Source organism: Poecilia mexicana, unplaced genomic scaffold, assembly GCF_051168715.1.
Source record: "Poecilia mexicana isolate PSO_F unplaced genomic scaffold, ASM5116871v1 scaffold_8, whole genome shotgun sequence".
NCBI classification, from domain to species: Eukaryota; Metazoa; Chordata; class Actinopteri; order Cyprinodontiformes; family Poeciliidae; genus Poecilia; species Poecilia mexicana.
This window is the reverse complement of record NW_028263377.1, coordinates 8,904,122-8,916,766: the sequence shown is the minus strand read 5'-3', so window position 1 is coordinate 8,916,766 and position 12,645 is coordinate 8,904,122. Positions and strand designations below refer to the sequence as shown.

General features: G+C 41.5%; 1 protein-coding gene across 2 annotated transcripts in view; it reads left to right on the top strand.

Moving 5' to 3' along the window:
• tnrc18 (trinucleotide repeat containing 18) overlaps nucleotides 1-12,645 on the top strand; it is a 62,370-nt gene extending 49,725 nt beyond the window's left edge. For both annotated transcript variants that reach the window (XM_088008188.1, XM_088008187.1), the window contains exons 26-30: nucleotides 723-866; nucleotides 3,572-5,292; nucleotides 5,393-5,629; nucleotides 5,754-5,828; nucleotides 7,304-12,645. In XM_088008188.1, the coding sequence (XP_087864314.1) occupies nucleotides 723-866; nucleotides 3,572-5,292; nucleotides 5,393-5,629; nucleotides 5,754-5,828; nucleotides 7,304-7,510 (2,384 nt within the window). In that variant the 3' untranslated portion in view covers nucleotides 7,511-12,645. The remainder of the gene's footprint in view (nucleotides 1-722; nucleotides 867-3,571; nucleotides 5,293-5,392; nucleotides 5,630-5,753; nucleotides 5,829-7,303) is intronic.

The window sequence follows — 12,645 nt, the reverse complement described above, 5'->3', positions numbered from 1 at the left end:
TCAAGGAAACCAACAGCAGGAATCACAAATGTGCTCCATAAGCTCAAACAAACTTGTCTCTCACAGCATTTTTTTTTATTTTACCTTCATTTCCCAGTAGATAAAACTCAATACCCAGATATTCAAATGCAACTCTGATCTTTCTGCTTTTGTCTGCATGTGTGTTTTTCTCAAAGCCGTACCTGCCTGAGATTTTTAAATAAATAAAATGAGTTCACAGGATAATACTGAAACATTTGGGTTCATCTCTGTTGTTGGTTTCTGCACATCAGAGGCTGAATTACTGTCTTACATTTTCAAAGCAACGTGCTTCCAGCAGGTTTTCATGATGGAACAAAATTTCCCACAACAGCCAAACATATCGATTCAGTCAGGAGTTTGTAGATTGAAACACGAGCTGTTCACTGCAAAAACACAAAATATTACACAGACATTTTTCCCAATGTGTAAGTAAAATAATGTCAGTGGAGCTAGTACTTTTTCATCATTATTAAGGAACTATTTACTTAAATCAATCTCCTATTTCTTGCTGAAAAGTCATTTCTAAGTTAGGTGTGCTTACATATTTGCACTAGAAACCAGACCAAAAATAGTTGATATGATTTTTTTTTTGTTTTGTTTCTTCTTGTAAACAATTAAAGTTTCTGTTCAAATATAAGGAGGGCACAGTTTGCATTTTTGGAGTCAGAAGGAGAAATGGTTTTATTTTTGTTGTTTCTCAGGCGCAGAGCCGTCCCCTGCGCTGCTCGTGGCCGGCCCGTCCAGGAGGAGAGTGCGCAAATGCAGCAAGGAGGTGGGAGCAAAGCCAGAGGAGACCACACCCAGGATCAAAGGGAAACCGGGTCGCAAGCCAAAACCCAAACCAGGTAAAACCTGCTCTGTGACGTCACATGTAGCTTAGACAGCGAGGCCACCAGGGGAGTAAATGGTCTCTACAAAATGACGTTTAGCGTTAGAATTTCTCATGAATGTTAACATGAGGAAGGAGAAGGCGAGCCTAAAAACACTGATGTTTGACTTGAATGTTTTCTGCTTGATTGGCCTTTACTGGTGTTTCCCTGGAGATTTGGTTGGTGGACACACCAGGCCACACTGACAACACTCTTCAGTGTGGATGTTGTTACTGATTGAAGAAAACCAGTGAGGCGTTTATAAGAAAAAAGAAGTTGGAGGAAACGCATAGAAATGTTGTTTTGGGGTTTATAACACACTAAAGCAGATTTTAAGTGTCAATTCAATCTTTTTCTTTTAAAATCCTCTTTTACTTACTCAAAGTGTGACATTGCGTCTTCATCACTCACAGCGGGATTGATGGAGAAAAACCTAGAATGTTTTGATATTGAGAAAAAACTGAATCAGCTAAAATGATTCGTTTGTGAAATCGGTCACAAAGCTCTGGCTTGTGCAGTGCTTGCACATTTTTTCTCCATTATATTGCTCTTAAATACTCCCCAAATTCCATATCAAATGTTAGTGCAGTGAAACAATTCAAAAAAGTGAAGAGACGCCGTATATCTGCATTAACCCTTTCATGTACAGTGGACAACTGTCTAAAGGTCATTTTCTTCTGCTTCTTGTGGATTTTTATGTTATAAATGCACACAGACAACTGAAGTGGGCACTAATGCAAGAAATTATTTTTGTTAAATCCAATATGGCCGACAGACAAAAAAGCATGCCAACCGACCGGTCTCTCCTACTGTAGACGACTCTTGCAGGTAAAAAAAAATATTGTGACATCAGATAACCCCTAAAGAACAAAACTACTGATGTATTTTTCAAATAACAACTTTGTATTTGGAGAAAATTACAATTGATCACCTAAAATAAAATAAAAAAATATTTTTTTTACAATTTTTTTTATGCCTTAAGAAAATCAAAAATAATTTGGAAAAAAAATCCTGTCACAAAGGATCATAATTCATGCATGAAAGGGTTAAGATATCTGTATTGATCCTCAGAGTAAAACTGGGCCAGAATTAACAATCGATGTCCAGCCATCTGTTCACACACTGTAGTCAGTAGAGGAACTCCATGAAACAAGAACCAGACACGTTATTTTGGATTCTGGACCACCCACTGGAGTGCCTTATTTACCCATTCACAACTCTGTTATTTTGTATATAGAAAACAAAACAATAGAAAACTCTGACTGTCCGTTTGAGGAATTTGTCACTAGCTGGAGCCAATGTGACTTGTGAGTGTCAGACGTCCCATATTTTAGCCCGTCTGTCTGTCGCCTTTGATTTCACTTTACTCTTGCTTTGTTGTCGTGTGAGGCTCAAAGTCTAAACCAGGAGCTGTAATCTGCGACACATTGCTTTTACAAATTTGCTGACCCTGGCTGTTATTTGGCCTGGTAAGCACTTCTGCAATGTAATGTTTTCATTTCAGAGATGGTTTCTTGCTGATTTGTCCTCCCTGAACTGTTGGGGAAAGAAAAAAAAAAAAAAAAAAAACCTCATGATGCCACAGAATGAAAATGTCAGCACATCCAACAGACAGCACCATTCAGCCTTTTTCACATTTTAACACATCACAACCACAAATTGCTATGTTATCTCTATGTATTTATGGATTAGAGCAACAAGGATGAGCTCGTAACAGCGAAGCGGCATGGGGACAAAAATGATACGGCCTACATGCAAAACACAATCTGCTGTTTAAAACTTACACTGCTCACAAAATCCTTCCAAGAGTTGCAAATGGCTGCACTTTGGACACCCCTGTTCTACAAAGCATTGGCACAGAGGGACTAAATGCAAAGGGATATCAATATTACAGATTTGTACTTGTAAATTAATTTTAAAAACTTGCTACGTTTTCGTTCCACTTCAGAAATATGCTTTATAACATGCAGATATATCTGTAGGACACTATAAAATATGACGTCGTATTAGGGCCAGGCTAAGAAAAAAAAAAAGAAATCATGGGAATAAAGTCATTAGGAGGAAAAAAGTCATAATGCAAGACAAAAGTTGTACAAGTCATATGATGAGAATAAAGTCAGTCATCACAATGGCACAAGGAAAAGTTGCAATAATATGAGAAGTCGTAATATTGCAAGGAAAAATTTATACGAGAATTAAGTCCTAATATTACGAGATTATATTATTGATAAAAAAAATTAAGGTCATCGTATTATGAGAATTAAATGATTCAATCATAAAGTAGGAGGAAAAAAAAACTGACTGCCCGAAAAGTCATAATAATACAAGAAAAATGCTGTATGACAGTGCAATCAAAAAATGAGAATAAAGTCTTAATAATAATAGAATGAAGAAGTAATTCTATGATGACTCCTAAACAAAAATAATAAAAGACTAAAATGAGGAACGTTGAGCATCTTGTGAAGTTTCGCTTTGGTATCAGTTACAAATGGGACATACTTTATCTTTTAACAATCAAATGATCTGTTCCTGTAATTTTACAACTTTCTTCTGGTATTTTTGTGTTTTTATCCTGATGATATTATAACTTTAGCTCTAGTAACTTAAAAAAAAAGTCATAAAAATCAGTGTTTGGCTGTCAGAAAAAGAAAATCAAAAATCCCCCTTTCCTTTCCACTTAGACGCCTCCATAAATCAAGACGGTCAGGAGAAAGCCGATCCTCTCCCCTCCTCCGCCCAGTCCGCCGAGAGACCTCCAGCTCCAGCAAAACCAGCCCAGGACAGAACCTCCTCTGTCCAGAAACCTGCTCAGGAAAAGCCCCGTCCTGCATCCCGACCCACCATGGCCACGCCAGCCAAACCCGACCGGAAGAACTCCGGTGCTTCCTCGGCGAGCAGCCCCACTCTCCCCAGTCCGGTGCCCCGGAAGAGTGGCTCGGCCCAGTCTCCCGTCTCCAAGCCGTCCCGGGTCCTCCCCTCTTCTCTCTATCCCTCCACGTATGGGAAGGTTCTGACGGTGGATCTGTACAGCGAGCCCAACTTGACCTCTTACACCAACCAGTGGCGAGACAGAGAGAGCAGCAGCTCCATCAGCCCCACCGCCAGCAGGCCGAGGCATTCCATCACCGTTTCCTCCTCCTCTGCACCCAAACCCGCCGCTACGTCCACGCCCAGACCCGCCTCCGTCTCCTCGTCCAAAATTAAATCGGACCATCAGAGCAGATCCAGCCTCGGCTCTGGTCTGATCCCCAGCCCCATCTCCAGGCTGCCGACTGGCAAACCCAGTTCGTCGCTGACCCCCAGACCGTCGTCGGCGTCACTGACGCCAGCTGGCACGCCCAAACCCAAGCTGAAGATCCCATCATCTTCAGACCAGATGTCCTCCAGACCCATGTCCAGGCCCAAGCCTGTCTCCGGACAGAGGAAGTCCTTGTCCGCAGAGCCCCTCGTCAAGCTGGACCACGAAGGCGTCACTTCCCCGAAAACCAAAAAGACCAAGGCTTTGATGTTGTTAGAGGGCCGCGACATCAGGCGAGACCACGCCCCTATCGCCACTTCCTCAGCCAACCAGAAGCTACTGAAGGCGAAGATGAGAGGCCCAGAGAGGGCGACCAGTCTCCCTGAGAGGGAGTCTGCCTACAAGACCTCCATCCTGGCCAAGGACCAGCTGGAGAGTCGGGGGAGTGGAGGCAGAGGACAGGAGGTGAACACTAGAGACGAGAAGGCCAAAAAAGAGGAACGAAAGGAGCTGGAGAAGAGGGAGGAGAGGAAGATGAAGGAGGAGTCTCAGAGTAGCAGCAGCTCCGAGTCAGAGGAAGAAGGCCAAAACGGGAAGGTGAAGAAGAAGAAGAAGAAATGCACCTCTAGCTGCTCGTCCTCTTCTTCGTCCTGTTCTGGCTCCTCGTCGTCCTCTTCTTCTTCGTCGTCCTCATCATCCTCGTCGTCGACTGATGACTCATCCTGCAGCTCAGATGAGGAGAGGACCCATACGTCGCCGCCTGGACCCCTCCAGAAAACTCCTACACAGGACAAACCTAAAGACAACATCAAAGAGGAGGAGGAGGAGGCGAAAGAAGAGGTGGAAATCAAAATGGAGGAGGAAGAGTTATCTCCTCACTCAGACTCTCCCTCCCCATCGAGTCCTCCAGCCGCTCCGGCTCCCAGTAAACCGACAAAGCCCGCCACGGGGAAGGGCTCCGGACAGAGGGGCCGTCCGCCAAAACCGAAGCCGAGCGGGGGAGAGGGGAAGGCGGGGAGGCCCAAGAGGAGAGAGGGGGTCCACCTGCCCACGACCAAGGAGCTGGCCAAACGTCAGAGGCTGCCCAGTGTGGAGAACAGACCCAAGATCTCTGCCTTCCTCCCGGCCAGACAGCTCTGGAAGTGGTTCGGGAAACCCACTCAGGTGAGAAGGACTAAACTTCGAGAAACAATGAAAAAGAAAGGGAAAAAAAAAAAAAAAAAACCCAAAGTCACATCTTTTCCGTCCTGCTGTCGTCCTCCAGAGACGCGGCATGAAGGGGAAAGCCAAGAAGCTCTTCTACAAGGCCATCATGCGTGGCCGAGAGATGATCCGCATCGGGGACTGTGCCGTGTTCCTGTCCGCCGGCCGGCCCAACTTGCCCTTCATCGGACGCATCCAGAGCATGTGGGAGTCCTGGGGCAGCAACATGGTGGTCCGGGTCAACTGGTTCTACCACCCAGAGGAGACGAACCCTGGCAAGAAACTCACCGATAAGAAGGTTAGACCTTATGAGAAGAGGTTGTATTTTGTTCCATGGCACCATTCAAACCAGTGGTGTTACTGGTCAGATTTATTGAGATGGGCTTCGTTTTTTAAAGTGTCTGACTTTGTTTTCATCGTAGAACTGGGATCAGATGTGCGGTCAGTCTTTACCAGCGGCTCTGCACTCTTCCATTCAGAGGAAAGACTTCATGGAGGTGAGAGGAAAACAAATCCAAATATCTCTAGCTGCTTTATCCCACATACAATTATTGTTGAAGAAGGCAAAGGAGGAACTAAACGTGTGACGGATACTCAACAGAACAGAGGTCGAAATGCTAAGGCTGGAGCTAATGTGACCCTCGAACAAGAAATTAGACCAAGTTGAGAGAATCTGCAGTATTTTGTTGCAACGTGTACAAACAGGAAGTTTAACAAGTCCAGTCATTAAAACCAGTATGATCTACTATAGTATTATGATAGCCTCCTACTTAATTGACTCGCCAGTCCTGCTAGGCTAATGCTAGCTTGTTTGCTGTCTGTTTTGATGAGAATTGCGAATAATTTGGCTGACGGCATATTTCAATACGAGTCCCATAAGTTGTGTATCGACAAAACGTATGGAAAATGTAATTTCTAGCGTTTTGTAACATTGAACATCATAAACATTAATCACTAGTGTTTCATCTGCTCTCTGAGCATTTCTCCCACGGGAGACGTGGATATGTGAGCTCACTGACAACACAGAGACAAACAGGAAGCAGCAGCAGCCAGTACAGTCTTTCTTTCACTGTAATCATTATTGTGAAGGGTGAAAAACGGTTGAATGTTCAGAAAAAACACAGATCTGTTGTGAGACGTGCGTTTTGAGATAGTTCATGATTGTTGAACGTTGCTTGCTCCAACGACATGAAGGTGATTTAAAACCAGAGAGTGGACCACGAAACTGTTAACAGAAGAAGAGTTCAATAAAAAGGTATTTAAATGCCGTGATTGACTCACAGTTAGGATCAGATCAAGACAAATAATCAACTGGTTGTAAATTTAAATATTCTATAAAGTTTGTACTCCTCTGTGTTCGTTGGCGAAATGCATCTATACTCAGCAAACTTGCTTTTGATTGGCTGAATATCTGTTTCATCCCATCATTCACCACCCATCACTGTTTCTCTTTAGAGATTGGTTTAGGTTTGGCTCTTCATGTTTTCCATTTGTTCAGCGCTGTTATTTCTTTTTTCCTTTAGTCTTCAGTCCTGATTCTTTGACATTTTTCTTTATCGACCTACGTGTTTTCCTTCACCAACCTCTACGTTTTGTTTGTAGTTGTCCTGAAGGCCAGACACATCTGACTGTGTTCTACCTCTGCCTTCAAACAGCTTTGTAATCTTTTTCATTGTTTGAGTTGACAGCTTTCTTGTCAGGACTATCAGCCAACAACACTAAGGGGGAAAAAATTGATTTTTTTTTTTTTTTTTCAAATCAATTGAAAAAAAAAATCTATACAGAAAAGTTAATTTGTTAGGATTAATTGTTTTATTTTTTTGGTTGGTGATTATAGTGCTGCAATAACAAAGCCTTTTGGAAAATCTGTCCTATTGCCTGCCCTCCTCTGCACGAGGCTAAGGCCTAAATGCCAAATGTTTTACAGTAGCATGGAAATCGCTCCTCATTAAAACCCGTGTCTGTGTCGCAGCGCGCCCTGTACCAGTCGTCTCACAGCGACGAGAACGACGTGCAGACCATCAGCCACAAGTGTTTGGTGGTGAGCGTGGAGGAGTACGAGCAGATGATCCACACTCGCCGCTATGCTGACAGCGAGGACCTTTACTACCTGGCCGGCACCTACGAACCCACAACCGGAATGATCTTCAACACGGACGGCGTTCCGGTCATCTGCTAGACGAGCTACTGAAAACCAAATCACGACGCGACCTCACGGGGGGTTCGGCCCAATCTGCGGTCTGATCACTGATGTTAATGTTTTTTTTTTGTTTGTTTTGTTTTGTTTTTTCTGAATTGGAATCGTGACTCCATGAACTGAACCGCTCCCATACCATGATACACTTCAAAAAAAAAAAAAAAAAAAAAAAGGGAGACTGTCGAGGACAGCTCTGACTACGGAGATGGGAAACACTACAGACAGTATTAAAATAAAAAAAATGGACCGGTCTCCTGAAGCATTTGCACACACAGATGTCGTTATCCCACTCTGTTCATGGGGGACAAAGGCATGAATACTTCCTATTGCGTGTAAATATCTCCCCTGCAGAAACAGACACATACTGTATGTATGCTCACAACGTGCACAAACACAATGTAAATACTTCCCCTCATGTAAGAGACGCAGGTATCTAAAGGAAAATCTAGGTGTTTTATTTTCGTGTGATAGATTTATGTCAGAGTACTTTTTTTCTGAAGAGGTAAACAGTAAAGAAGCTTTAACGAACTGTGAATGATGAAACAGGAGGGGGGCACATGCCTGTTCGCCCTGTGTGGGTGGTGGGGTAAAGCTGGTGTGATGTTGTGATTATGACGTTCCCGTGGTGATGTTACAGTCCTGTTACAGTCATATAAATGTGTGTATAGAACAGCAGGAGCAACAGACGCAAAGAAAGAAATGCACAGAGAGATGAGAGGTAGACTCCTACCGTCGCAATCCAACAGAAAGCACTTAGAAACACTTAAAAGTCTCGTTTCCTGATATTTATCCCCCCCGCAAATCCCCTCGCCGTCCTCCTGACAATCGGAACTCAGGGCGAAGCGTCCCTGCGCTGTTGAAATTTGACTCCCTCGTTAACTCAGGCTAAGGAGAGGAAGAGATGCGTCTTTGAAAGCACTTCTCTTTTTTTTTTTTTTTTTTTTGGGAGTTCTCAGTACAAATCCACACTGAAACACACTATGAAAGGAAACCAGCTGCAGTCTGAGGATCTTCTGTCACATTTGCCCGTTTTACACCCACATTCAGCATCGCGTTTCTGCACTGCTGTAAATGAGTAGGCATGGGTCGGTATCAGATTCTCCTTGTTTAACCTTGGGCAGATAAAAAAAAAACAAGGTTTCACTTTATTTATCCCCAAAATGTAAGCAAAAAAAAAAAAAAAATGTAAAACACAATATAACCGATTTTATTTAGAGCAGAAAAAAGCATTTATTCCAGCTGTTTCTAAAATAATATAAACTGAGTGACGTCGGTCCCACTTCAAATCAGACAAAATTGGTGTCAATAGTATAATATATGAACTTATAATTTTCTGTATCATTTATTACTTTAATTTTAATACTAACCCAAAATATAGAATGAGCAATCGCTGAATTTTTTGCTTTTTAATTATTATTGTATGCCATTTAGTTATTTGTAGAGTAGCACAAGTTTATGAAGCCGATGTTAGCTGGTTAATAAGTCGGACCGTTTGGGTCGCTAGCCTACAGTCTGCTGCTTTACAGCAAGCGGCAGCTTGCCAAATATAGCACGACTTACAATACAAACTTCCTGTAAGTTTCTTCTCAGCCCTTGAAAGTTTTTCTTTTCTTATATTTTTCACCACAAGAGAGAGAAACTCCATCTTGTGGAAACTCCATCATTACACGACACTTTTTAACAGATAAATTAGACTTGTGTTTTCAACTATTTATTTCTGATAAAATCCTTTTCTACCTGCAGCCGATTAAAAATGTAAGATTAGGATATTAAATCAAACCAATAAAAAGCATCTTAATACAGAAATGTGAGTAATGAAAATTATTTTTTATGCCCTCTTAACCCTTGTGCGTGTGAGGACTGAGGCAAACATAGAGGACTGTGGAAAATGATACAAGTTTTATGTGTGTGGGGTCGGTTGGACCCCATTTCTGGACACAAGAGTTAAAGGTTATTTTCAAAATGTAGTTTTAACCTAAAAAAAACGAGCCTCATATTCTAATTTATTGAATCATGTGTATCTGAATCTCAGCTCATTTTATTTCTCTTTGCAAATTATTCAAAATGTTTGTTAGGATAATGAACTGAAGTGAAATCACATTTAAATCTAAATGTTTGCATCAAATGTTTGCAAACATTTGATGCAAACATTTGATGCAAACCCCCTCCAAAATTTAATGTAACATTTTGTATTTTAACATGAAAATCTAAAAATGTTGCCTTTTTTTTTTTTTATTTCTTATTCATCATAAAATGACACAAACCAACATGGCCTCCTGGGTTCTGGTAACTGGCCGATGCCTACAACATGCGGGTGAATGGAGGCTGTGACGAAGTATTATTTTCCAGGAAAAAGGGATGACCTCCTGATCCCAATCTGTGTGTGGGAACATTGGCATCAGGAATCCCAGTCAGAGAGAATATTTTTCTTTAATGGTTATAAACACTGCAGTCAGTCCAAGATTCATCAAGGTCATGGCGCTGATTTTCACCGTCCAGCTGTCGAAACTGATTCGATCAGCGTAATTCAATTTTAAACACTCATTTTCCACAGCCAGGCTTCCTTCATTCCCTTATTTTGTCTGCAACCTTCAAGTGTCCTATGTTTAGTGTTTTCTTTCTTGCTTTCTTTCTCTTCCTTTCCTTTTTTTTAACAATTCAGCTTCTGCTGTTTTGTGGGAAAGTTCCTTCGCCATTTCTAATCGCACGCTTCCCTCCAAACAATCACCGTTTCCACATGAGTGCACTTTGAATAAGGAGACTCTGAGTCTTGTATTGTGTCTTCCTCGAGTATTTACTCCCACCGGTCACCCCTCTCTTTACCCAGGTAAACTAAACAGGTGCAGCCACATCCATCATAACATGTTCTAGTTGATGGTTCTTTTAGCTGCCTGTGTTTTATTTTTCTATGTGCCTCATTAAATTGTGGGTTTTGCTCCCTCCTGTTTTTTTTTTTTTTCAGTAAGACTGTTGAATGTCATGCTCAGGATCGTGAGTGCTATACGCCGCCTTACTTTCCCAGGCCTTATAACAATGTTTTGCCAAACTGTTTTATTTTCTTTTGTCTCCCTTCATGGTCCACAATGTCTTCAGGTCCAGAGGAATAGTCAGTTTTATCCCAGTCTTTTTTGCCTTCCTTATTATACCGTTTTCTAAAGACTCAGATGTGTCCATCAAATATATGGTGTTTTACTTTTGTATATAGCTGCATTGCTCCCTCTGTTCCCGGTAAATCACGGTATGATGAACTTTAGTGAAAGTACAGTGGTTGAAATAATCAATATATAAATGTAATAGCATAATGTTTTAACACGTTTATTTATAACATAAGCGAGAATTGGTTCCAGTTAGCAAGAGAAAAGTGTACCCATTTCCTATGCGGCCAGCTGACCGGCAGTGCATAGATTGTTCTCCTTCAGTTTCCACACAACTAAATGTATTTTTAGTGACTGGAAATATTTCCAAGCTGCCAAATATGCGTTGCAGCCTTATTTCAGCCAGCTAACTGGCAGAGTTCAGTGGCGTCACTCCCAGTCACACCAGCACTTTTCTTCTAATAATAATAATAAAAAAACAAACTTTAACCCATAGGAACTGGACGCCAGAAAACGTTAACGGAACTGAACCGTAACTTTTTAAAAACTTTTGTATAGCTACCTTCTTACCGTGAACCGACCCATGCCTACTCTTTGCTTTTATCTCTGCCCTTCAGCAGAGTTTGAAGACTGTCTTGTTGATATTCAATAGGTGTTAATATTTTCTACTCTTATCTGGAGACTTTCTGGTTTGTCCTCTACATTCGTCTGTTTTTGCTTGCCGTCGCCGGCTGCAGAATGTTTAGAAGAAGAACCCGTGTGCCGTTGTGGCATCTTTCTGTTAAATGAAGCATTTCAGTGTGCATTGATGGATAATCCAGACACGACAGCCTCTCCCAGAAAAGGTTTTGTTTTTTTCTTAAAATGTGCTGCTAATCTATTCGTATTTAAAATAGTTTCAACCAGGTACAGAGTGAATCTATTTCCTGTTTTTTTTTTTTTTTTTACTTGCTAAAAACATTATCTGCTAAAGCCCCCCCCATGTTCCTGATTACGCTGTTCTTATGTCCATTTGAGCGACGGGCAGTGCAGCTGGATGGCGGTGTGGTATCGGAGGATTGCGGATCCACAGGACGCGCCGCCGTTTGCAGAGTGAACATGTTTAAAGTGCCCGTTTATGAATGTTTGTTTACCCCTGGAGCTGCTAAAGCACTTTTCTCTGTATGTCTTGTGTGTGTGTAAGGAGGCTGATAAGACATCACGGTCTTATCTCTTGATAACACACACCTATACACCCCCAAAAGCCCCTTTTACAGGTGTGTGTTACTACCTTCCAATATTACTTTTTGCCCCCTTATCTCCATCCAAAGCCCAGTCTCCGGCCTAAACAGGGTCCGACACTTACACACTTTTACTCTCCACTACGCTTTATTTTGTTTTGTTTCATACATTTTAAGAGCCTGATTTTTGTATATGTTGTCATTATGTTTTAGTAATTTTTAAAAAATCTAATTATTTTTTGCTGTGCTTTTTTTTAAATGTTTGTTTTGTTGTTCATTTCCCGCCTTCTTGCTTCCCCTATCTGAACAATCGTCCACGCCTCTCAAGCAATACTGCTGACAGGCACCGGGAGCTAGCTGCTAGAAAGAGAGAGAAAAAGAGAGAGAAATGAAAGAGCGAGCAAACAATAGTATATGAAAGTGAGAGAGAGAGGTGGACTGGAGGCTGGTTCTTCGTCTGCTGTTCCTTCAGTATCATTATTGTCCTGTTACAGGGAAAAGATTATTTTGAGAATATACAAAAAGAAAAAAAACATCTAAGTTTTGTAAATGATCCTTCACTGTGGAGGGAAGAAAACTATCAGAATATACTTTGTCTAATCTTGTAAAAATGAAAATGAATACATTTTAGAGAAATCTGAAGCTACATATATTCTGTCATCCTATACTAAATGTTTAAGGAACTGTTTTTGTTTTCCTTGTTTGTTTTTTTACAGACGGCAACCACGTTTATCAGTGTTCCTTTGAAATTGTTTTAGTAAGTAAATATTTTATAGTTAATCAATAAACAGATGGAACTGTA